At 41.7% G+C, this 24,077-nt stretch overlaps 1 protein-coding gene across 2 annotated transcripts in view; it reads right to left on the bottom strand.

The window, feature by feature from the left end:
• The window catches only part of MAN1A2 (mannosidase alpha class 1A member 2), a 152,471-nt gene that overhangs the window by 47,823 nt on the left and 80,571 nt on the right, over positions 1-24,077 (bottom strand). For both annotated transcript variants that reach the window (XM_064465135.1, XM_064465144.1), the window contains exons 6-8: positions 14,968-15,062; positions 12,239-12,362; positions 5,094-5,187 (exon numbers count right to left, since the gene is read on the bottom strand). In XM_064465135.1, the coding sequence (XP_064321205.1) occupies positions 5,094-5,187; positions 12,239-12,362; positions 14,968-15,062 (313 nt within the window). The remainder of the gene's footprint in view (positions 1-5,093; positions 5,188-12,238; positions 12,363-14,967; positions 15,063-24,077) is intronic.

Raw genomic sequence — 24,077 nt, 5'->3', positions numbered from 1 at the left:
CACACCAGCATTCAGCAATGGTAATTTCAGTATCTGCTATTACATTCCTAATAGGAACGCTCAGCTCGTGCACCATAAATTCACATACCAGCTTACTTTACAGTAGCTTATTATTGTGCTCACATATCACCAAGGTGCAATAAACACAGAAGGTTAACATAGAAGAGAGATCTCTGGTTATTTTCTTGCATATGGAAGCCATATATAGTCTAAAAACCAATTTCAGTTAATCTGAAAGCAACTTTCTTACATAACCAAGCCAGGTAACTCCATAGGTAGTCCAACTGCAGGAAGTGAGATGTGAAACCAGAGTGATTTAAGTTCCCCTTCAATAACATCATTACTTGTAGGAGATGTTGGAACCAGATGAAATGCAATAATTCGTTCTTGATATTTTAAAGTAGAAAGGAAGAAATGTGCAAACAAGTGGCATGTCCTGACTTGGGAATAACATGCAGATTGCCATTTTCTTTGTTATTGCTGTTCTAGTTGGTATTCTCATCTAACCTGTTTGCAAATGCAAACTAGAATTAAATTTTCTCAACATATTTTCATTTTTTTAAAAATCATTTTTCTTCAGTACAAATTAATTTCTATAATTCTGAAATCTCTTGCCTTTAATCAAAATTCTAGTAATTATATCTGTTTAGGAGGCAAATTCATATTCATAAAAATGTAAACATTAAAGACATGGCTATAGATTAATGGCACACTATATGACTCTACTCATCTCTCCAATTTGTTAAGAACCTGGGAGCCATGGTCACATCCTTCTTTATAAAAAAGCCACCATTACTAATTGACTGATACGTTACTTCACTGATTATACCTTTTTAGGCATTTGTAACAGAAACAACTGGTAATGGGTTTGAATGAAAACGCATGTCTTTGTAAGCACCAGCAGAAGCAGCAGAACAAGGAGTGAAAAGGACAGTCTGTACATCCCGGGCCATGTCCCCAGAACATTGTTCCCCAGCAGTGAAATAGCATGCCATGCTGTTTATATCAAGATCAAAAGGGCTGCACTCTGATAAATCAAACCACAACAGGAATGACTCATTAGACCCTGCATCCTAACATCAGAAGGATGGCGATAAAGTTGCAGCATATTACATACACCATTCCCCTTCCTCTAACTCAAGGAGAGAACAGATCACATACATATATTTTAAGCATACATTTAAATGAGGAAAAACAGACAAGCCACAGCAACGTGGCCTAAGGTCCATGGAGGCTAAAGACAGGAATATTCTGAGGCATAGAAAACCCCCATAATAATTGCTGATCCCTGAAAGGCCTGAAAGATCTGTCCAAAAACTAGCTCATCATCATCATTCAAGAATCCTAGACATATAAAGAGGACAGCATAGCAGTATCCCTTTTTCTTTGAGTCCAGAAAACTTGGACACATCTTAATAACTGTGAGTATAAGTGAACTAAACTTACGAGAAAAGTGAGTAGGTGAAAGTCAGCTGGCTTAATGACTCTGTAAAGAAATGTCACCTTCCCCTTCCATAAGGCCTAGCACTGGTTTATTACTCTAATTTCCTAACACCAGCAGCTGAGATATAATCTTAATGTTTGCGAATTATATCCAGTTCATACAGGGTTCTGATGGACAACATGACATTTAGATTTTGCAAAATTTGAGATTCAAAAAAATAAAGGTGGTATGTTGTGAGACCTTACATGTGCAAAAAAGTTACTTATATGGCAGCATAAATCACTGCGCACCTCTCTGGAGCAAAGAGGAAGAAGGAAGGAAAAATTTCTAAATGGGGTATTTTAAAGGCACATAAGTTGCTCACACTAATATTTAATACTTGGGATTGCAAGTCAAGTAAAGTAGATGCAATCCTTGGAGGTTTTGGGGTTTTTTTGTATCTTTTGTTTGTTTGTTTTTATTTTTGTTAAAAACTCAACAAGAGGATGTGCCTAGGCTCCTGATACCTCTAACGTATCAAAATACCACATCAAGTGTCAAGGTAGAAGGTACCAAGAATTTTCCACAAAATTCTTGTTGCAAGTAGAGATACATCCAGCTTACAGTCCTATGGGAGCACACCAAAGCCACAGAAAATGTTTGAGACTTCTCTCTTCTTCCACAAATCTATCTTGCAATAGGAATGGTCTTTAAGTATTCAAGTTTACCTATCAGCCTGTTAGAACAAAACTAAACAAACAACACAGAAGTATATATTTTTTCTTTTATTCATATAAAATCTCTTTCTTAAAAAAAAAATAAATTATAAGGTAAAGACGAAACATAACTACCAAGAAAAATTGACCTGAATGGATTCTTCCATTACATATTTTAATACTCTCTGGATAATCATCTGGTAGTAATAAAATTAATTAGTCTGACTGCTATGTGCACATCACTGGTGTTTTTATTACTTTGAATAAAGGTACTCACCACTAGAATATAGTCACTCCTAGGATGCCAGGTATAGAAAGAGAAAATAAACCCACTACTAGAATGATGCTATAATGCTGCTAAATCCCGTATTTCTTCAACAGTGTATATGTATGTATTTCTGCAGATTTATTTTACCTATTTCACACCCCTCATGACCTAGTTGGAACACTGTACAGATTAACAGAAAACCTAACTAGAGTTAAGCCAAAAAAGTCTGAGGAGGGAAAAAAAATGTTAAAAGGAAGAAAAAAAAAAGAACCCAGAGAGGTCAGAGTCAAGAGTAACATGTATCTACGCAAATAGAGAGTTCTGAAATAATTCTCAGAAACTATCTGGAGAAAGTACTTTGTACAAGATAAGATGCATCAAACTAAAGGTCACAGCAAAGACGAAAAGGGCAGCTTTCCCAGAAGCTGAAAGAAGAAAAGTTATGCTTTGGTACTCTTCCCATTGTCTCAGTCTTCCCAGTACTAAGGTACATAACAAGCCAAACACAATGCTCTTTGAAATTACCTTCTGAGGAGGACATAAAAGCCTCACCTGCCCTTAATACTAACAATGTGACTCAAGTCTGTAACAGTATTGCGGACTCTGACACGAGTCCTCTAGTGACCTGAGATGCAGTGCGTGAAGGAGCTGCCCTTATTTAACTGACTTCTGCTGTGATGCAGGATGCAATCTCTTCAGGATAATCAGAAGAAAAATTCCTGTGTAAGCCTCAGCTGGTCCAGCTCATATGTCCAGTGTTTCAGTACATGTGTAGCTTTTACTGTAGCTTCTTAAATTTCTACAAATAGAATCACTGAGGAGCGATCTATCAGGGATACAGCAAAGAGAGTTTCTCATCATTTGTGGCAGGAAAAACAGAATTAGGGATACTTGCTTTCTTGTCCACACAAAACTTTTCAAGACAGGTTTAGAAATGCTTGTTGCATTGGAGATATCTTAGAAACACTATGAGAACATCTGTATCTGCCCTTGGAAGCTTATTTGCTCAAAAACACCCCAACAAAAACCAAAAACAAACCCTGAAAAACAACCCCCCCAAAAAACCCAAAACAAAACCAAAACCCAACCAACCAAACCCCCCCCAAAAAAAACCATCGAAAACCAAACCCCAAAACCAAATTTAAAAAAACCCCAAAACCAAAAACCCAACCCATACACCACCAAATCTGGGGAAATAAGTCTGTGGTTAATGATCAGCACAGAAAATTGAAGGCTTTATAAAGTTGTATCTCTTTTTATCCGATGAACTTAAGTCTCAGCCTGTAGTCCTAAACTTTAGTCCCAAAAGTATTATCTTTCAAAATTCATTTAAATAGTACGTTTGAGCTCAAACTCCTGAAAAGTTAAAATTTTCACTGTATGTTTATTCTCAATGACCAGGTTTAATTTCTTCCCAAGAGCTGCTAATTCTGAGCATTATTATTACAGCTGACAAAAAGCCTCTAAACAATCCTGGTGATTTGGCACATTAGACTACTTTTGATAAAAGTAGCAGGAACAATTGGTTAAGAATAGAAAAAAGCAATAGAAAATATTTCAGAACAATGTAAAAATCTTTTGAACAAATAATTGGTGAATATTTGTATTTGCTTACTTTCTTTTTTCTGAATGCATTGTTAAACCTAAATTTATCTATCAATCCATGTGTCAGTCTCAGAATGTGTCACTATTCACTCAAAGATATCAGACACTTTGGAGAGAATTTTGGCCTTAACGATCAGATTAGACAACACTCTTCACAGTCACTGCACTGACAGCTGCATTCATTTTCCTCATATACCAGACTCAAAGCCAGAAGCAAATTCTCAGTTTGCAAGCCAGAACATGTTCTCCTGGATATTTACAGCCAACCACTGAAATCCCCAAAACCTGTCAATGATGTCAAACAGGACAGAAATAGACCATCTTGCTTGTTTTTCCTAAATAAACTTGCATTCATAAAAAAATAGGAACAGAAACCTTGAAGAAAAAGAATTCTGTTTTATTACTCCCACTATGAAAGCACTAAACCACTCAACTTTTCTTGGAAGAACCACTTCAAGAAAAAGAATCATACTTGTGTCTCCATCTTTTGTGTTTTATCTCTCTATTTACATTGTTGCAACAAAATTTTTTTTCTTTTCATTCCAACACTGTTGTTTTTTTTCTTAAATGGGGGACACATTGATAACAGCACAATTCATCATGCCATTTCACATGCCACTAGGTAGAAGAATGATGTTTGTAAATGTCAGTCCCTAACACCTGGTAAAGTAGCTCAGATTTAACCATCACAAACATGCATTACTTCTACGCTAGCTTACAGTAATCCACTTACCAGATGGTTTGCAAAACAAAACCAGGAACAAAATCAAAATGAGGACGTTATTTTCAGCCTCATTCTTTATTACAGCAGATTTTATTGACTGGTAAAACTAAGGGTAAGCATGAGATTTGGTACAAAGCTGCTTTCAGAAAGTACCATAAAAATCAAGCTACCTGACTTCAGAGAGAGTGATAGGCAAAAATTGTTTTCAGCAGATCTCAAGTCTAAATAATCCCTCTACATTGCATGTTTTCAAGCAATGCTGTTCATGCCCTACAGAAAAAATTTTCTGATACCCAACTCAGCAACAAAATAAGAAGCAGATCTTTAAGAAGGAATGAATAAAATAAGAATACTTACGCTGACCCCACCGGCCCGTTCTTGGATTCAAATAATTTGGATAAAGTCCATTAGGACGATCCATTTTTTGAAGTAACTTCCGAATGTGCATGACCTAAATTAAATCAAGAATCAGGATCACCACTAGCAACGTTCATCTGCGCTCTGCACATTTAATTTTTGTTTTGTTAGCAGTAAGTTTTCTTAACCCGAACCCAGAAGCTTTCTTGAGGGCTTCCTGCAGGTTAGTACATTTTACTTTTAAAGGACAGCTCACATAAATATGTTTAAAAATTATGATTTTTAAATGTATGCTGAAACAAATAAGAAAGCTTTTGTTGTCATAAATTTCTATTTGGAAAAGTCACTGTGCTGGTTTTGGCTGAGAAGGGGTTAATTCTCCTCACTGTGGGGGTCGGCTACCTTTCCAGCTTCCCGCGCTCTGCCGCATGGCGGGGGGGGGGCTGGGAGGGGCAGGGCCATGGTGGGGGCGGCTGACCCCGACTGGCCAATGGTAGGTTCATTCCATACCATGTGACACCATGACCAATATATTGAGGTGGGGGGCAGTTGCAGGGAGCGCGGAGGCGGCGCGGCGTCGGGTCGGCGGGCGGCGCGCGGCTGCGGCGCGGGCAGTTTGTTCCGGCGGTTCGTTCCCCCTCTCCCCTCCCTTCCCCCCCACCCCCCCCCCCCGGGGCTTTGCGCCTCTCGTTGTTCTCCTTTACATTGCATTTCTACTGTTGTTTTCTTTTAATTCTCGTTGTTCCCCTTTACATTGCATTTCTACTGTTGTTTTCTTTAAATTTTAATTATTAAACTGTTCTTATCCCAACCCACGAGCGTTACCCTCCTGATTCTCTTCCCCATCTACCGGTGGGGCAGTGAGCGAGCGACTGTGTGGGGCTGAGCTGCCGCTAAACCACGACAGTCTTTTTGGCGCCCAACGTGGGGCTCAAGGGTTGGAGATAACAACAGCTGCTGGTCACAGCACCATGTTGTCCTTTTTGCAGTTGGTGTTACAGATTGGTGTTGGTTTGTTGAGTCTGCTGTGTTCTGCTGTGATTAGTAATGTTTTGCCTACAAGATTTGTTATACAAACACTCGTTTTCAGCTTTATCTGGTATTTGGGGTTTTTGCTGAAACCGTTACTGTACTTTGGATACCACCTTGTTGAGGCAATTAGCAATTATACCTCCTCCTCTGAGAGATTTTATATGGAGGAAATACAGAATAATACCTTTGCAACTTTGTTCTATGATGTCTGTGCCTTTGTTACAACAACGTCTTTGTATCTTGAACATCCTTGGGTGGTTAAGGTGCACTTATTGTTAGTTTTTGGGCAGGTTGTTTTGGTTTTGACTAAGCAACTTAAGAATATCACCCAGAAATCTGCCCCGAGGCTTGATAGTTACGAGTGGCAGGGCATGTGGGATAGCATGGGCAAATACCTAGGGCAGTGGGCACCCCCAGTGTTTTGGAGTTTCACCCCCGAACAAGTGCAGAATCCTAAAAAACTAGTAGAATATTTGGAGAAAGTATGTTGTTACGCTGGGAACTCCAGAGAGACACAGATAACTGCAACATGCTGGGGTCTGGCCCATGCATACCGAGCCCTGCTCAACAGCATTCAGTGCCCCCAGGGGGAAGAGAATGTCTCTGGATTGAAATGCAAAGTGACTGGCACTGTAGACAATCCAGCCCGGACGACAGGCACTGCAGCCACTCAAACCCCCACAACAAGTACCGGAGCTAGCTCAGAAAATAAACCCGTACCAGTATCAGTTGCCCCCATACACAAGACAAAATATTGGAAGCGGACATCAACTCGTTTAGAACGGGATGATGAAGAACCAGGGCCATCGCGGGGAGAGGAGGGAGAAGTAATAAATGAAATAGAGACCACCCGATCCCTGTCCTTAAGCGAGTTGCGAGATATGCGAAAAGATTATAGCCGTCGTTCAGGTGAGCACATTGTCACCTGGCTGCTCCGATGCTGGGATAATGGGGCCAGTAGCCTGGAACTAGAGGGAAAAGAAGCCAAACAATTGGGATCCCTTTCTGGGGAAGGGGGCGTTGACAAAGCAATAGGAAAAAAGCCACAAGCCCTCAGCCTCTGGAGGCGACTCCTGTCTGGAGTGAAGGAAAGGTATCCCTTTAAAGAAGATGTTACATATCGCCCAGGAAAATGGATAACTATGGAGAAAGGCATCCAGTATCTAAGGGAATTAGCTGTGTTTGAGGTGATTTATGGTGACCTGGATGATCAACGGTCATCCAAAGATCCAGATGAAGCCGAGTGCACACGACCCATGTGGCGGAAGTTTGTACGGAGCGCACCATCTTCGCATGCAAACTCATTGGCAGTGATGTCCTGGAAAGATGACGAGACACCAACGGTGGCAGAGGTGATAGATAGACTCCGAGATTACGACACAAATATCTCTTCCTCGCTTGTCTCTGCTGTGGAGAAACTATCCCAAGAGGTCCAGCAACTCAAAGAAGATCTGTCCTACTCCCCACCTCGACAGAGCAGTGTCTCAGCTGTTAGGAATAAGCGTCCTTTGGCTCAAAGAAGGGGATACACACCACGGGCCACCCTATGGTTCTACCTGCGTGACCACGGAGAGGACATGATGAGGTGGGATGGCAAGCCTACCTCGACCCTACAGGCACGAGTGCATGAACTGCAAGGAAGAACAGTCACTCAGGGGGGCTCTTCCAGGAAAGCTGCTGCTCCAATTTCCAGTGAACAAGTCCCCAGACAGAGGAGTAGAAGCGCAGATTTTATTTCTAAGTGTAATAGAGGGACTCCTGATTCACATTTGCAGGAAGTGAGTTGTGACTGCCATGATCAGGACTAGAGGGGCCCTGCCTCCAGCCGGGTGGAGGAAAGGGATAACCGGGCTTACTGGACTGTGTGGATCCGATGGCCTGGCACGTCCGACCCACAGGAGTATAAAGCTTTAGTGGACACCGGCGCACAGTGCACCTTAATGCCATCGAACTATATAGGGGCAGAACCCATCAGCATTGCTGGAGTGACAGGGGGATCCCAAGAGCTAACTGTATTGGAGGCCGAAGTGAGCCTAACTGGCAATGAGTGGCAGAAGCACCCCATTGTGACTGGCCCAGAGGCTCCGTGCATCCTTGGCATAGACTACCTCAGGAAAGGGTATTTCAAGGACCCAAAAGGTTACAAATGGGCTTTTGGTGTAGCTGCCTTGGAGACGGAGGAAACTGAACAGCTGTCTACCTTGCCTGGTCTCTCAAAGGACCCTTCTGTGGTGGGGTTGCTGAAGGTCAAAGAACAACAGGTGCCAATCGCCACCACAACAGTGCACCGGCGGCAATATCGCACCAACAGAGACTCTCTGATCCCCATCCATAAACTCATTCACCAACTGAGGAGCCAAGGAGTCATCAGTAAGACCCACTCACCCTTTAACAGTCCCATATGGCCAGTCCGGAAGTCTAATGGAGAGTGGAGACTAACAGTAGACTATCGTGGCCTGAATGAAGTCACTCCACCGTTGAGTGCTGCTGTGCCAGACATGCTAGAACTTCAATACGAACTGGAGTCAAAGGCGGCCAAGTGGTATGCCACAATTGATATTGCTAATGCATTCTTCTCAATCCCTCTGGCAGCAGAGTGCAGGCCACAGTTTGCTTTCACATGGAGGGGCGTCCAGTATACCTGGAATCGACTGCCCCAGGGGTGGAAACACAGTCCTACCATTTGCCATGGACTGATTCAGACTGTACTGGAACAGGGAGAAGCTCCAGAACACCTTCAGTACATTGATGACATCATTGTGTGGGGCAGCACAGCGGAAGAAGTTTTTGAGAAAGGAGAGAAAATAGTCCAAATCCTTCTGAAAGCTGGTTTTGCCATAAAACAAAGTAAGGTGAAGGGACCTGCACGAGAAATCCAGTTCTTAGGAATCAAATGGCAAGATGGTCGTCGTCATATTCCAATGGATGTGATCAACAAAATAGCAGCCATGTCTCCACCAACCAGCAAAAAGGAAACACAAGCTTTCTTGGGCGTTGTGGGTTTTTGGAGAATGCATATTCCAAATTACAGTCTGATTGTAAGCCCTCTCTATCAAGTGACCCGGAAAAAGAATGATTTCAAATGGGGCCCTGAGCAACGACAAGCCTTTGAACAGATTAAACGAGAAATAGTCCATGCAGTAGCTCTTGGGCCAGTCCGGGCAGGACAAGATGTAAAAAATGTGCTCTACACTGCAGCCGGGGAGAATGGCCCTACCTGGAGCCTCTGGCAGAAAGCACCAGGGGAGACCCGGGGTCGACCCCTAGGGTTTTGGAGTCGGGGATACAGAGGGTCCGAAGCCCGCTATACTCCAACTGAAAAAGAGATATTGGCAGCATATGAAGGGGTTCGAGCTGCTTCAGAAGTGGTTGGTACTGAAGCACAGTTGCTCCTGGCACCCCGACTGCCAGTGCTGGGCTGGATGTTCAAAGGAAACATCCCCTCTACACACCATGCAACTGATGCTACATGGAGTAAATGGGTTGCACTGATTACCCAGCGGGCTCGAGTAGGAAACCCCAGTCGCCCAGGAATCTTGGAAGTGATTATGGACTGGCCAGAAGGCAAAGATTTTGGATTATCACCAGAGGAGGAGGTGACACGTGCTGAAGAAGCCCCACTGTATAACCAACTGCCAGAAAATGAGAAGCAATACGCCCTGTTCACTGATGGGTCCTGTCGCCTTGTGGGAAAGCACCGGAGATGGAAGGCTGCTGTATGGAGTCCTACACGACAAGTAGCAGAAACTGCTGAAGGAGAAGGTGAATCGAGCCAGTTTGCAGAGGTAAAGGCCATCCAGCTGGCCTTAGACATCGCTGAACGGGAAAAGTGGCCAGTGCTCTATCTCTATACTGACTCCTGGATGGTGGCAAATGCCTTGTGGGGCTGGCTGCAGCAATGGAAGCAAAGCAACTGGCAGCGCAGAGGCAAACCCATCTGGGCTGCCGCACTGTGGCAAGATATTGCTGCCCGGGTAGTGAACCTGGTTGTAAAGGTACGTCATGTGGATGCTCACGTTCCCAAGAGTCGGGCCACTGAAGAACATCGGAACAACCAGCAGGTGGATCAGGCTGCCAAGATTGAAGTGGCTGAGGTGGATCTGGACTGGCAGCATAAGGGTGAACTATTTCTAGCTCGGTGGGCCCATGACACCTCAGGTCATCAAGGGAGAGATGCAACATACAGGTGGGCTCGTGATCGAGGGGTGGACTTGACCATGGATATTATTGCACAGGTTATCCACGAATGTGACACATGCGCTGCAATCAAGCCAGCGAAGCGGGTAAAGCCTCTGTGGTATGGGGGACGATGGCTGAAATATAAATATGGGGAGGCCTGGCAAATTGACTATATCACACTCCCACAGACCCGCCAAGGCAAGCGCCATGTGCTTACAATGGTAGAAACAACGACTGGCTGGCTGGAAACATATCCTGTCCCCCACGCCACTGCCCGGAACACTATCCTGGGCCTTGAGAAACAAGTCCTGTGGCGACATGGCACCCCAGAGAGAATTGAGTCAGACAACGGGACTCATTTCCGAAATAGCCTCATAGACATCTGGGCCAAAGAGCATGGCATTGAGTGGGTGTATCACATCCCCTATCACGCACCAGCCTCTGGGAAAATTGAACGGTACAATGGACTGTTAAAAACTACACTGAGAGCAATGGGGGGTGGAACATTCAAGCACTGGGATACACATTTAGCAAAAGCCACGTGGTTAGTCAACACGAGGGGATCTGCCAACCGAGCTGGCCCTGCCCAGTCAGAATCCTTACGTACTGTGGAAGGGGATAGAGTCCCTGTAGTGCACACAAAAAGTATGCTGGGCAAAACAGTCTGGGTTCTTCCTGCCTCCGGCAAAGGCAAACCCATTCGTGGGATTGCTTTTGCTCGAGGACCTGGGTGCACTTGGTGGGTGATGCGGGAGGATGGAGAAATCCGATGTGTGCCTCAAGGGGATTTGATTTTGGGTGAAAACAGTCAATGAACTGAATGGCACAATGTGAACTGCTATATAATACTGTGTGTCACCTCTGTGTTGTACCAATGATATCAGAGTACGAGCCTCCCAACCTATGGAAGATCAACTATGAAACAAGCCGTGCAGCAGTGATGGAACGATGACTGACTCGGTATGCAGCGACCCAACGCCACACACCATCTCTCCCACCCGGAAAGACTGATACAACAGATGGAGCCCAGAGTCATGGACTGGATGAACTCAATGGACATTTTTAATGGACATTGTACAGGGAAGGTCCATGAACTAAGGGAATGATGTCTGTGTATTATGTTAAAGGATGGGAAGGGGAGGGGTGGTGGTTGGTATGGTTGTATTGCAGCATATGGGACCTGGGCATGGTGTAAATGGTATGGAATAAGGGGTGGAGAATGTGCTGGTTTTGGCTGAGAAGGGGTTAATTCTCCTCACTGTGGGGGTCGGCTACCTTTCCAGCTTCCCGCGCTCTGCCGCATGGCGGGGGGGGGGGCTGGGAGGGGCAGGGCCATGGTGGGGGCGGCTGACCCCGACTGGCCAATGGTAGGTTCATTCCATACCATGTGACACCATGACCAATATATTGAGGTGGGGGGCAGTTGCAGGGAGCGCGGAGGCGGCGCGGCGTCGGGTCGGCGGGCGGCGCGCGGCTGCGGCGCGGGCAGTTTGTTCCGGCGGTTCGTTCCCCCTCTCCCCTCCCTTCCCCCCCACCCCCCCCCCCCGGGGCTTTGCGCCTCTCGTTGTTCTCCTTTACATTGCATTTCTACTGTTGTTTTCTTTTAATTCTCGTTGTTCCCCTTTACATTGCATTTCTACTGTTGTTTTCTTTAAATTTTAATTATTAAACTGTTCTTATCCCAACCCACGAGCGTTACCCTCCTGATTCTCTTCCCCATCTACCGGTGGGGCAGTGAGCGAGCGACTGTGTGGGGCTGAGCTGCCGCTAAACCACGACAGTCTTCTATTTGGTAACAGAAATACAAGTATGAAAAAATTTACCTGCTACCAAGAATGCAAATAGAATGCAATACAGAAAGTACTTCCCCTTTAATGCAATTTATGATGAAGCACTGTAAAAGACACTTTTAAAAAACTGACTTTGAGACCCACCTTGTTGTAGTATACAGGGTCCCCTGTCAAATAGCTGAGGTGGACAAATTCCATGTGCAGAGTTCCAAACTCAGCGAGGATGCTGCTGCCAGCAGAAGCCCAGCCCCAGTTTCGTCCCACACCACTGAATTCCATCAAATATGCATTAAAAAGGGGGAAAAGAACAAAAAATTCAGAATTACTGAGCACAGTACTAGTAACAACCACCACAGTAAATTAAACAAATAACAGAAAAATATTAACCTATACTCAAGATTATAGGAGTTGTGGTTTGATTGGTTGGTTGGTTCATTGGTTGGGTGTTTTTGATAAAAAGGTACCATAACCTCATCAACAAAAAGTCCTGTGACTAAAAGATACAATATCTTCATGTCACAGAAATATCATGTCCTAACATGGGCCCAGTCTCGGTTGTTGTTTATTCACTGCATGTTCCTAAGAACAAGAATCAAAAGCATTTATCAGATGAGATGAGTATACTTCCGAAGGTGGCAGCGTTCACTTCCTTGTTCTGCCAAACATCTGTGGTGTTCCCTATACTTGTGTGGGATGTGCGTCAGGTTAATATTAGGCTCTCGAGCAGGATGGGAGTGGGCCCTATCTGCGTCTACACAGGAAAACAGTATGTTTGCTGTAGGCAGAATAGTATGAGTTCCTCAGGCTCACAAAGAATCAACAGAAAGTATCACAGACCACACGACTTTTGCACTCTAACAGATACCGTATTGCTAAGTCCTAACTCCTAAGTTACCTCTGCTTTAATCTAACTCGGGAGTTTTCACCATCTTCCAGGAATGGGTCTTTTAATTTCTTAAGTTAACTATGTTTTCCTGGAGATAACTGAAATCTTTTATGAGAAGAAGTAGAAGTAATCAGTAGGAGTACAATCAGTTAGGAACGTCTTCTTACTTATTTTTAAAATTATAAATTAAAAAGAGGAAATGTAAAGGAAAAATGTTGGTTATGGAGCACTATTTGTAGCTCTGACCGGAGGCAGAAAACCACCTTTTAAAACACAGTAACCACTGTTTAGAAAGTGTAGAGAGAAAATCATAGCTTGTCTTGGGGGGGGTTTTTTGTACACCTATCATAAAAAGATAAAATTAAGTGCTTCATTATGAATAAAAAAAGCTAATAAAACACAAGTCATTAGTTTTCCAAATATTTCTTTCAGGTCTTGTCTTTCACTGCAATCTCAGCCTCATGACAAGTGTTCTCATATATGCCTGCTGCTGTCACTGCCCCCTGCCATGGCAGCCACTGTATTTTCTGCAGTGGGTTCTGTACACTACCAAGAGGCTGACACAGTAAATGCATAAACAGCAGCATGCAGGAAATTTCTGGCACTCCAATCCTTTCCCCTGTCCGGTCCTGCCTTCCTGACTGTGCTCTGATACCTGACCTACGCGATAGGCCTCCATGTTTTACTGATAAGTATCCATGTCTCTATTGCTTGCAGCTTCTTAAACCTTGCCATCTAGGTTGCTCAAGCCAGTGAACCAGACACCTGTGCTTCCTGAGGATTACGACTATCTGGACCATTCAAACATACTGGAATCACAGTGCAGGCTTGGGCTAAACAAAGCAAAAATAAAATTAAAAAACCCAACTTATGCAGAGAGGAACTTCAAGCCATATGAAACTGCAGAAAGAACACAAGACTGAGGAAACCATAAAGCCACGTAGAAAGTGTGTGGGGAAATTTAATGCAACAATACTAATTGCACAGAGTCAAATAAATGGGGAAAGTGCAGCATAGGCAAAGCGCACAAAACCAGGCACAGGCGGTGAGGCCCTGCGCCAACAGAAGGGTGAACCACAGCTCCATGGTCTTCACCCAAGAAGAAACACCAAAGTCAGGATTGTTTCCTATCACAAAAAGGCACATACGGCTAACGCTCTCAAAGTAGTCTTAAACCTCTTCAGTCTAACAAAGCACAACAAGCATCTCTCCTAAATGGAAAACAATTTAAAACATCTCAAAAATTCTCTGCTATTTACTATCCCAAATTGCTTAGGTGTACACATGATCCAGACGTGCAACCTAATTTAGCTACTGTTTAAAAACTTAATAAAATTTTTTAAAATGCCTTGCATCAAAAACACTCGAAATCTGAGCGAAATACCAGCATTGAACAAGCAATACAAAATAAATAAGGCAAGGCAATTCTCTTCCACCAGGCAATGCAGGCTATTTAAGTTCAGTGTCTGGCCTGAACAGCCATTGAAAGGAGCCTCTCCGTCTCCACAGACCATAGTGGATTTCAGTACACTAGCCTTTATACCTAAGCTGAACTGTAAAATTAGTATCTTCAGAGTCCCAGCATCTCCTCAAACATTGTGACTCTGCTGAAGGTTACACACAGCTCACACAACACACAAAACCCAGTAAATTTCAACCATAGCCAACAAACAATTTTCTTCAATGATTAAAGAACCAACAATTAAGCTTTAAGGGAAACACATGGCAATATACACTGGGCATGTTCCAACAGCATGTTGAATTCTTATTGCAGAATCAGAAGAAAAAAAGTCATGGTCACTGTTTCTTACAGTTAATGAGGTAGAATGCTCTGAACTCTATTAGAATTATTCTCAAGTGTCAGGAATGCCCATTTATCTGCACCTTCTACAGTTCCGGTACTAAGAAAAACTAACACATGACATTACTAATTTTAAATTGGAAGGAGCAGGAGGAACACGCTTCCCCACAAAAGAAAATTCATTACCTTTTCAGATTCACCATTGCCCATGGTATACCAGTAGGTGTGTTGAAGGCTGGAAGAAGTTTTCCTGCCAGTTGGACTGCTTTGATCTTGAAAACCTAAGATAGTAGGATCAATTGCAAATAGTTACAAAGTCTGATTTATTGCCAAGAACTATAAAGACTGAAATTTCCTTGCCCCACCCACCTCTTTGTATTAGAAAAGCTGTACATTGTAAAAAAAATACGTTAACTTATCATTTATTTTTCACTTGTTCACTTTATAAGTTTCACTAAGATTTGAACATGAAAAGAAAACTTGTAATTTTCATTTCTCTCCTTCCACGCTCTCCAGCAATAGTGCTTAGGTTCCTATCAAAGAGGAATATAAATTCTCCTCCCACCTCCCTCCACGAATATTAGGAATTTCAACTACTTTCTGAAGCAGTTTTTAAACCATACTTTATATTTTGAAGTTTAAATCAAGAGACAACTCCCCTGGCACCTATACAAGTATTTTAACTTCTATGAATTTCCAATCTCTTTTTAACAATATGTATAAATAGTGCAGACAGAATTCCTATTCTTTTATGAACATTATCTATGCAAAACCATATATACATGCAGTTTCCTGTAGCTTTTCCTCATTGATAATGCATAAGGAAAAATAATTTTAGGCTTAATCTTCCCTCTCAAGTCTGATTACTCATAGACATTACTGACAGGACAAAATCTCTTGCATTTCTACTGCTGTTCCTACTTACTTTTGGAACATAAATCTGTAATAGCCTTATTCAGAGCCTGACGTTTATTACTTAAATGAGCAACCAGGAGAAAGTTCCTTCTAAGCCTATAGGGAGCATCTTTTCCAAGAAGGCATATGTGGTAGATCTCCAAGACGTAAAACTGTTTTTACTAGCTAGTTGCTAGAATACATTTTAATTAACTCATTGTCAGTACTCAGTACATTTGTGCAAAAGTATCCTCTTAATTTGGAGATAACATTATTCATCAGTTTGAAGCACTGCACTAGCACTTAAGATGAAGAGCTACTACCATGCCCCAAAATACGTTATGCAATGTGGGCATACTAGAGAAACGTTATCATTGACTACCTGACAAATACTCTGTAATCGAGAGAAATAAGAGCCTTAAGAAGGACTACAAGACAGCTCTGCTGGAAGTAAAAAGAATTTCTCCCTTTTGTAAAGTCTACAGGAGGAAAACTGGAGATGGAAAACTCGCTGGAGATGCATGCTGAAAAACAAGCAATCAAGAACATCCTCATTTTTGATATGAAGGTGGGAAAAGATCAATATCTTAATATTTGAAGAGATGACTAGTGAGACATGAAATAAAACAGAAAAGAACATTAAAGATGACATCTAATTGTATTTGATGCAGTGGAGGATGGAGAGATGGAGGTGGATCTGAAAGCAATGAGCCAGGAAAAAGAACTTTTACAGGAGGACTCAAAATGAATTGTAAGATGGGATATGTCTAAATTGAAAAAGAGGATACCTCAGAATATGATTTGATAGAATTGTGAAGTAACAGAGGCAATACGGCTTGAACGATTTTTGGCAAAGATACTGACAAGTGACAGTCTTTGAGAGTGTATGCAGAAATTTAGCAGTAAAATTCAGGTAACATTTGACCTTGAATAAAGAACCAAGTCAAAGAGGAAGGCATTGTATAAATAAGAGGTATAATACAGGTTGAGTCTATGGTAATTGGGGAAAAAGAAACCCTGAAGAGAACTAAAAGCTCTATCTTGGCCCAGTTACATATAAACTACCTGATTTGCATCGATAAATACATGTCAAAAATTCATGCTGAACTTTTAGATTTTTAAGTAGCAGATGGGTCAAGACCAGATAAAACTACCTATAGGGAGTAAAGGGAGTTCCTCTACAGTGCAGATAAGCTTCAACACCTAATCCAAAACAGAATGAGGACTTCCAGTTAAACGGTACATAGTTCAGAAAGACATTTGTGGCGTGAATTTGTTTAGCTTTTGGATTGTGCACCCTCTGAAAGTGCCATGCATCGCTGTCTTATTCATTACTAAAAGAGATTGAAATGCTAAGCTAAGAATAATCAATGGGAGAACATCCCTAGAAACATCCTCACTAAAATACTCCTAATGGCTAATTATTTACATGCCACTATCCAGCTTTTAATCAATTTGAAATGTACTATGATGATTTGGGGAACCAACTATAGTATTGGAAACAGTTTTTAGTAAGAGTATATGAAGTGCTGAGCTTATCTAAATGTGCATGAATCTAGACAAGGGCAGTTAAAGCAACACAGTCATTGTGCCACCCGTTTTAGCATGGGATCAAAGCAGAGCATCACGGTGGCAGCAGTAACTGCTAGTTAGACAACCATGTTAGAATAGGGTAGACTATTTCAGTTGGAAAGGATCACGATTGTCTAGTCCAACTGTCAATGTTAGCTGCGCCTGCGAAAACTTGCGGTGATTAGAGACACCCTCCCGTCACCTCTGTTAGCCTGAGGACTCTACATACCACTGATTTAGCATCAGAAAGTAAAACTCTACATCTATATCCCTCTCATGCAAGACTGAATCCAAGGAAACACTTTAAAAAAAAATCAGCTAATGCCTTTACTTTCTATTACTGCTTTACTTTCTATTACTGGCATCTCAGTCCTATCTCACTGCTGCTTCTGGATAACAAAACCACCTAGTGCATGATACAGTGTTTACCTATGCAGACTGGAGTAAGAACTGAGACACAGCTGCATAGGTTTTTTATCAAAGTGACCAGAAGAGGGTATTTGGAGAGATGTAGGGAAAAGAAAAATATAACAAGTGGTGCTGAATGAGATGCTGTTTATGGGAGACTGTAGATGTGATAAGAGTGCTCTGCTGAGCTCATTAAAGTGACTTCTTTTAGCAAGTTTCAGACTTACTGTAAGAGCAACATTAAATGCCCAGGCTCTAGCTTTTAAATAATGTGCTGGCATCAGACAATATGGTTACTTATAGTAAGTTGTGGCTTTTTTGTTTTGGTGTTGTTTTATTTTTTTTTTTAAACAGGTTGAACTGATAGATTCTATTTCAGCCTTGGCAGTTCCCTGTTGACAGGCAATGCATTTCAAGAAACACACAGTCAAGAAGAACAGAGAAACAAACAAAAAAAATGAATGGGTGCTTTGAAAATAGAGCTCATTAGGAAACAGTAAAAGAATTTGGGTTATTTAGTCCAGAGAAAAGATGTTCAAGAGAGGACAAGATAATGACTTTTCAGTACATAAAAGGCTAATACAATGAAAAGGAAATAATTCTTCTGTGGACGTGGAGAATAGAAAATGGAGCAAGAGAAAGTAAGCCAGTTTTTAGGGAAAAGTTGATAATAAGAGTAACTAATAGTGAAACATGACTGGCTGCTGCATAATCAGCACTACAGCTTTCAAAAATGCACTGCATGACATCTGCAACTACAAAAACTGACACGATTCAACTCTGCTAGGGAATGGAAGAAAAACTGAGAACTACACAGCTTTCTTACTGCTCTTCCAGCCACACTGCCAATTATTCAAATGGCTTGTGCACTTTCCATACATGTAAGAGGAAAGTGTTTTGTCTCTCTTAGGACCTTGTACCTAACTCTTTAGGCCCATACAGCACCTTTGTAATTAGTGCTTAAATCATGGAGGCCATCCATCTCCAAGTTTATTTCCTAGCACAGGCTCCAAGTATAGGACCCTGTAACATCCTATTTTTAAGATGCAAAAATACTGTTCTAGGTAAACATGTATTAATCCCAGAGTAGCTGTCCTGTCCATTCTCAAGATACAGACAATTTTTCAGAAAAGTTTCAGAAGCCACCATAGACTTGGAGAAGTATTTCTGTTTTACACAGTAAAATCTAATACATTAAATCCATCGATTTACGTGGCCTTCGGTAGGCTAATGCTTCTTTCTGCAAATGCTGTAAAGCAACGGAAGGACTTCCCCCCCCATCAGAAACAAATCAAGTTGTTTACAGCTAGAAGGGGAGAGAGTGAAAATTAGCAAAAAAAAGAAGCAGAACCTAAACCCCAAATCAGATAAGTGGATCCCTCATTAAGATGAAAACATCAATCAGTATCTACAAACTAGTGTGTACAGCAGACCAGCTGTGAGCCTGAATCATTTTCATCCATTAAATTGATGCTTAACATATCAAACCAGCCACCCACCCCACAATATGAAAGCTTGTTCCTGAGCCTATTAATCCAAGTAAGGCCAAAACAGTCAGCAGAAAAGGCCTTAACGATTAAGACAATTCTTCAAAAGCCTTATTGATGTACCCAGCGACTGAACTGAGATGCACTGCTGAAACTCTTAGACGACTATATTATGCTAATACTGTTGTAAGGTGTTCCCTTCCAGCACTATGAATGGCAAACAGCCTCAAATGACCTCTGTTCCTAACTCTGAGGGGGATTATATATGTTTTATACAAATAATCTTTCATTTATGTGCACAGATTAGTCTTTGAATCATTCTCCTTAAACAGTAATAAATGCCAGACTTTTGCTTAATCTGATAGTTACTAACTAGTGAGTATCCATGGTCATGCAATGTGGCTGGTTCTGAAGGTTTGATAACTTTTGATCCTCAAAAAAACATCAGACAAAGTAGATATACTGCACAAGTTCCCAAAAATGTAGTTCTCTCTCCATCAGTGCTACTATTACTACCAAATCCTGAACATGTTTTCTTTGAACATTAAGCACAAAGACGATGAAGCAGACCTGTCTAGTTACTGAATGCATATTAAAAACCAGCATCTGACAGCAATACTAGACGCAGACCCTTAAGGAAAACGTTTGGTATTTCTTGGCCCAGTCTAAAATAGTTATCTTTTTACCTTCAGAGTTCAGTCTGCAGTAGTGAACTCTTCCTCACCCTTTTGTGGCTAACCACCCATTTAAAGCTCAACTTGTCAGATAAGACTTTCTGCATGAGCAGAGATAGAGGCTCATGGTGTGATTTACTGCTGAAAAAATCAAGATAAGCACCATTGTCACACAAAGGGATAACTAGCTTAATAAGCACTGCTGTTTTGTAGCCTATTTATATATAAGCCTTACTGCATAGGATGATGTCTGCGTACCAGATGAATAGCTGTAAGTTCCAACACACTTTCCCACTTCAAGATTGGGAACTCCTTGGTTTTACAGTGTTCCTAGGGCATTCCCCACTGAAAGTGCAGGCCATCCTGCTACCAAGAAATGGATATATCACTCCCTCTTTAAATATTTGCTTCTAATAAATTCCATGCATTTAATTACAAAAGCATCTGTGAGATGAGGGGGATGCAATAAGATTCTACTAACATTTCAGCTATCATAGTATAAATTGAGAGTGGGAGAGCACTTCAGCTATATTTTATAAATGTTAGAGTGATGATTGAAGAGGTATGTCACAAGCAGAATTGGTCCTGGAGAATGTAAATCCATGTTCAGGTGAGATTTTGTAAGGCAGCTACAAACTACACCACCTATAGTAGTGAAATAATGTAAATTACAGCACATGTAAATACACAGCATCTCTTCAGCATTGTAGGTCTCTTGAGTCATAGCAGATATTCAAGGAAGGAATATTTGCAGATACTGTAAAATGCAATGCCATAGCTAAGGTACTTTTGCTGTCTTTGGTGAGCTGTAATGATTACTGAAGTACTTAATGAACAACACTTAGCATTTCTAAAAGACTGAAAGTCTTTAAACAAGAGGAGACTTATCCTGCAAAGGGATGCTCGCTGAGTTTATATTACTATCTCTTAGACAGAAGATAAAAACTAATAAGGAAATGAAAAATCTAAACCCATCTCCAGCAGTCTAAGATCAGAGTTAAAAAACAGGAATCAACTTGAATCTCTACTATGGTGTCAACTTAAAATTAATATAGTGTCAACTGGCTCTTCTTTCTTTACCTCCTCCCTTCAGATATTTGTACACTTTGATGAGATGCCCCCTGAGCCTTCCCTTCTCCAGGCTGAACAGTCCCAGCTCTTTCAGCCTTTCCTCAGATGAGAGGTGGTCCAGTCCCTTAACCATCTTTGTGGTCCTTCACTGGGCTCTCTGCATATGTCCATACGTGTCTCATGCTGGGGAGCCCAGAACTGAACACATCACTCCATGTGTGGCCGCACCAGTGCTGAATAAAAGAGAAGGATCACCTCCTTTGACCCTGCTGGCAACGCTCCTCCTAATGCAGCCTGGGGCACCATTCACTTTCTCTGCAGCAAGGGCATGTTGCTGGTTCACAGTCAACTTAGCATCCACCACTTTTCTGCAAAGCTGCTTTCCAGATTGTTGGTCTCCAGCATGCGTTGGCACAGGTAATTGTTCCTTCCCAGGTGCAGGAGGTTGCACTTGCCCTCACTGAACTGCAACAAGGTTCCTGTCAGCCCATTTCTCCAGCCTGATGAGGTCCCTCTGGGTGGCAGGACAATGCTTTAGTGTATCAACCACTCCTCCCAGTTCTGTGTCATCAGCAAACTTACTGAAGATGCACGCTCTGCCTTATCACCCAGATCATTAATGAAGACATTGAACAGGATCGGACCCAGTATCTATAAGTGGGGTACACCACTAGTTATTGGCCTCCAACTACATTTTGCATCACCGATCACCACCCTCCGGGCCCAGCCGTTCAGCCAGTTTTTAATCCACCTCACTATCTGCTCACCCAGTCCATAGTTCACCAGCTTCTTTGTGAGCTTCTTTGTGGGAGACAGTGCTGAAAGCCTTACTGAAATCCAGGTGGATAATATCCACTGTCCTCTCCATTTCCCAAGCCAGTCACTTCATCATAGATTTTCAGGGTTGGTTGACCATGACTTCCCCTTTGCCAATCCACGATGGCTACTCCCAATCACCTTGTCACTCATGGACCAGCGAATAGTTTTCCAAGATCAGTTGCTCCATCGCTTTTCCAGGGATAGAGGTAAGGCTGACCACTGGCCTATAGTTCCTTAGGTCCTCCTTCTTCCCCTTTTTGAAGGTAGGAGTGATCTAAGGGTGATGCCATTCATCTTGTGCATTAGTTTTGGTGCCCAATGATAGTCATTTAAACCTTACCCTTTTAAGCTACTACACTTCTGTAAGGCATGCAGCTATTACATGCAGAAGATTTACACAGGCAGAGAGAAAGAAACTGGGCTTAACTCCTTAATTCTAACAGCCTTCAGAATTTTAAAACACTGACAAATTCACCCTGCCAGAAGTCCAGGACCAGTTACTTCTGTGCATGCAACTGTTGCTGCAGAGTCCTCCTGTGCAGTGAGAATTCTGGTCTCTCAAGAAAAACAGGATAAAGCAGATAGTACTTCATCCATAAATATTACATAACTTGCTGATTTATTCATTTCATGAGCCAATAAATGCTTCATGAAATGTTCCTTCTTTCAAAAAGAAAACAACCCTAAACAAAAAACCCATTACCAATTCAGCAAACTCAGAAAGTCAATATTTATGAACATTTATGAACAATTATGACTGCCTCCTCCTGCACCCATTCTGATCCAGGCCTCTCTTCCCTTTAAAGGTTTATGAAGTAAAACCAGTTTTGGTTGGTTTTTGTGGTTTTTTTTTTTTGTTGTTGTTGTGGTTTTTTTTTTTCCCCACTAAAAGAAAAATGCCTTTGTAAAGAGATTTTTCGAAAACTCCCTTAGCTTTCAAAACATGCAGACTAGGCTGACATTGTCTTTAGCCAGTAACACCACACATGAGACTTCTACAAATATTTTCATGAAAGAAAAACCACACTGGATACGTCCCTGAAATATACGCTTTTGTTAACAATTTGAAAAAATGGCAGGAAGGCAAGAAAGGCCGCCCAGTTTCAGATAATGCATAAAATTAGGTAATGTAACAGTTGCCTCCGATGTACAAATCATGACTTCACACACCTAGCTATCCTTAGTATCTCTGTCTGGAGATTCAGAGATTCAGCTTATAAAACATTTCTAATGCAGTGTATCAGAATCATCCTGACTTCAAGGAAAAAGCTGCAACTGCACTCTGCACTCTACTTCTGAAACAAAAAGCTCAGTAAAGCCCACAGGGTTGTAGAGGTCCATTCATACACCCAAGCCTCCAGATCTCCTTTTTCCTAGAAGCTTTAGACTGTTCTGAGATAAAAATAAAAGGACATTTTCTTTAGAATACTGAACACAGGGACAGGTAAAAGACTGGAAAAAAGACAACAAGAAGCTACCCCATCCTATCAACAAATATGGATGGTCTGGACAACCTAGGAAAACTATCTTAGTGGTAGTTCCTAAGTTAGAGTTGTACTGAAAAGCATTAAAATGCCTGTCTGATCATATTGTTCAACCACAATTTCCAGTCTACAAATCAGCAGAAAAATAAACAGAAAAATACTTATGCTGCATCCATTAAATGCAGATAAGACAGATATCTGCCTGACTACAACTTACCCTGTTTACGTTTTACAAATTAACAATTGCATGTTCAAATGCTGCTTCCCTGATACAAGATAATAAATACTATGGCGGTTTTCTACCACCCGCAGGTAAAGATTTGCTAACAGAATTCTTAAGTGATACTATCTTCATCTTTTAGTAAAGTTTTCCAAAGCTGCTTTCCTGGACAACAGACGTGATGAATCTAGTTACTGTTGACTGAGGCATCTTAGGATCTAATGAAATATTCATTGGTTTCACACTATTGATATTTTTGAAAAATGAGAAAGTTTGTGCATATATTAGCTCACTAGAAATATTTGAAGTTTTTGCTCTAGAAGATCTAAACATAAAAATCTGGCATGCACTGGACATCCAGCTAATCACATTTAAGCTTACTGGCACTGGCTAATAATACCTGAATTAAACTGCATAATTTCCATTCACTTTAATAGCTGTATCAGCTTCTTTGGCATGGGTTTCATGCATATCTGAGTAGAAAAGTTACACGTTCTCCATTTTTAAATGGCCTTCAAATCTGAGGCACTTTACACCAGTTAGCCAACATCACAGATCACTTAAAATTCAGAAGAAATGCAATCACAATCTGGCATGTAAATGCCTCCTTGATCTGATCATTCCAGAAAGATAATATACACTGTTCCTTGTTCTGCCTAACTGAGCC

Source organism: Phalacrocorax carbo, chromosome 1 (genome assembly GCF_963921805.1).
Source record: "Phalacrocorax carbo chromosome 1, bPhaCar2.1, whole genome shotgun sequence".
Lineage (NCBI taxonomy): Eukaryota > Metazoa > Chordata > Aves > Suliformes > Phalacrocoracidae > Phalacrocorax > Phalacrocorax carbo.
This window is presented reverse-complemented; position numbering and strand designations above follow the sequence as displayed.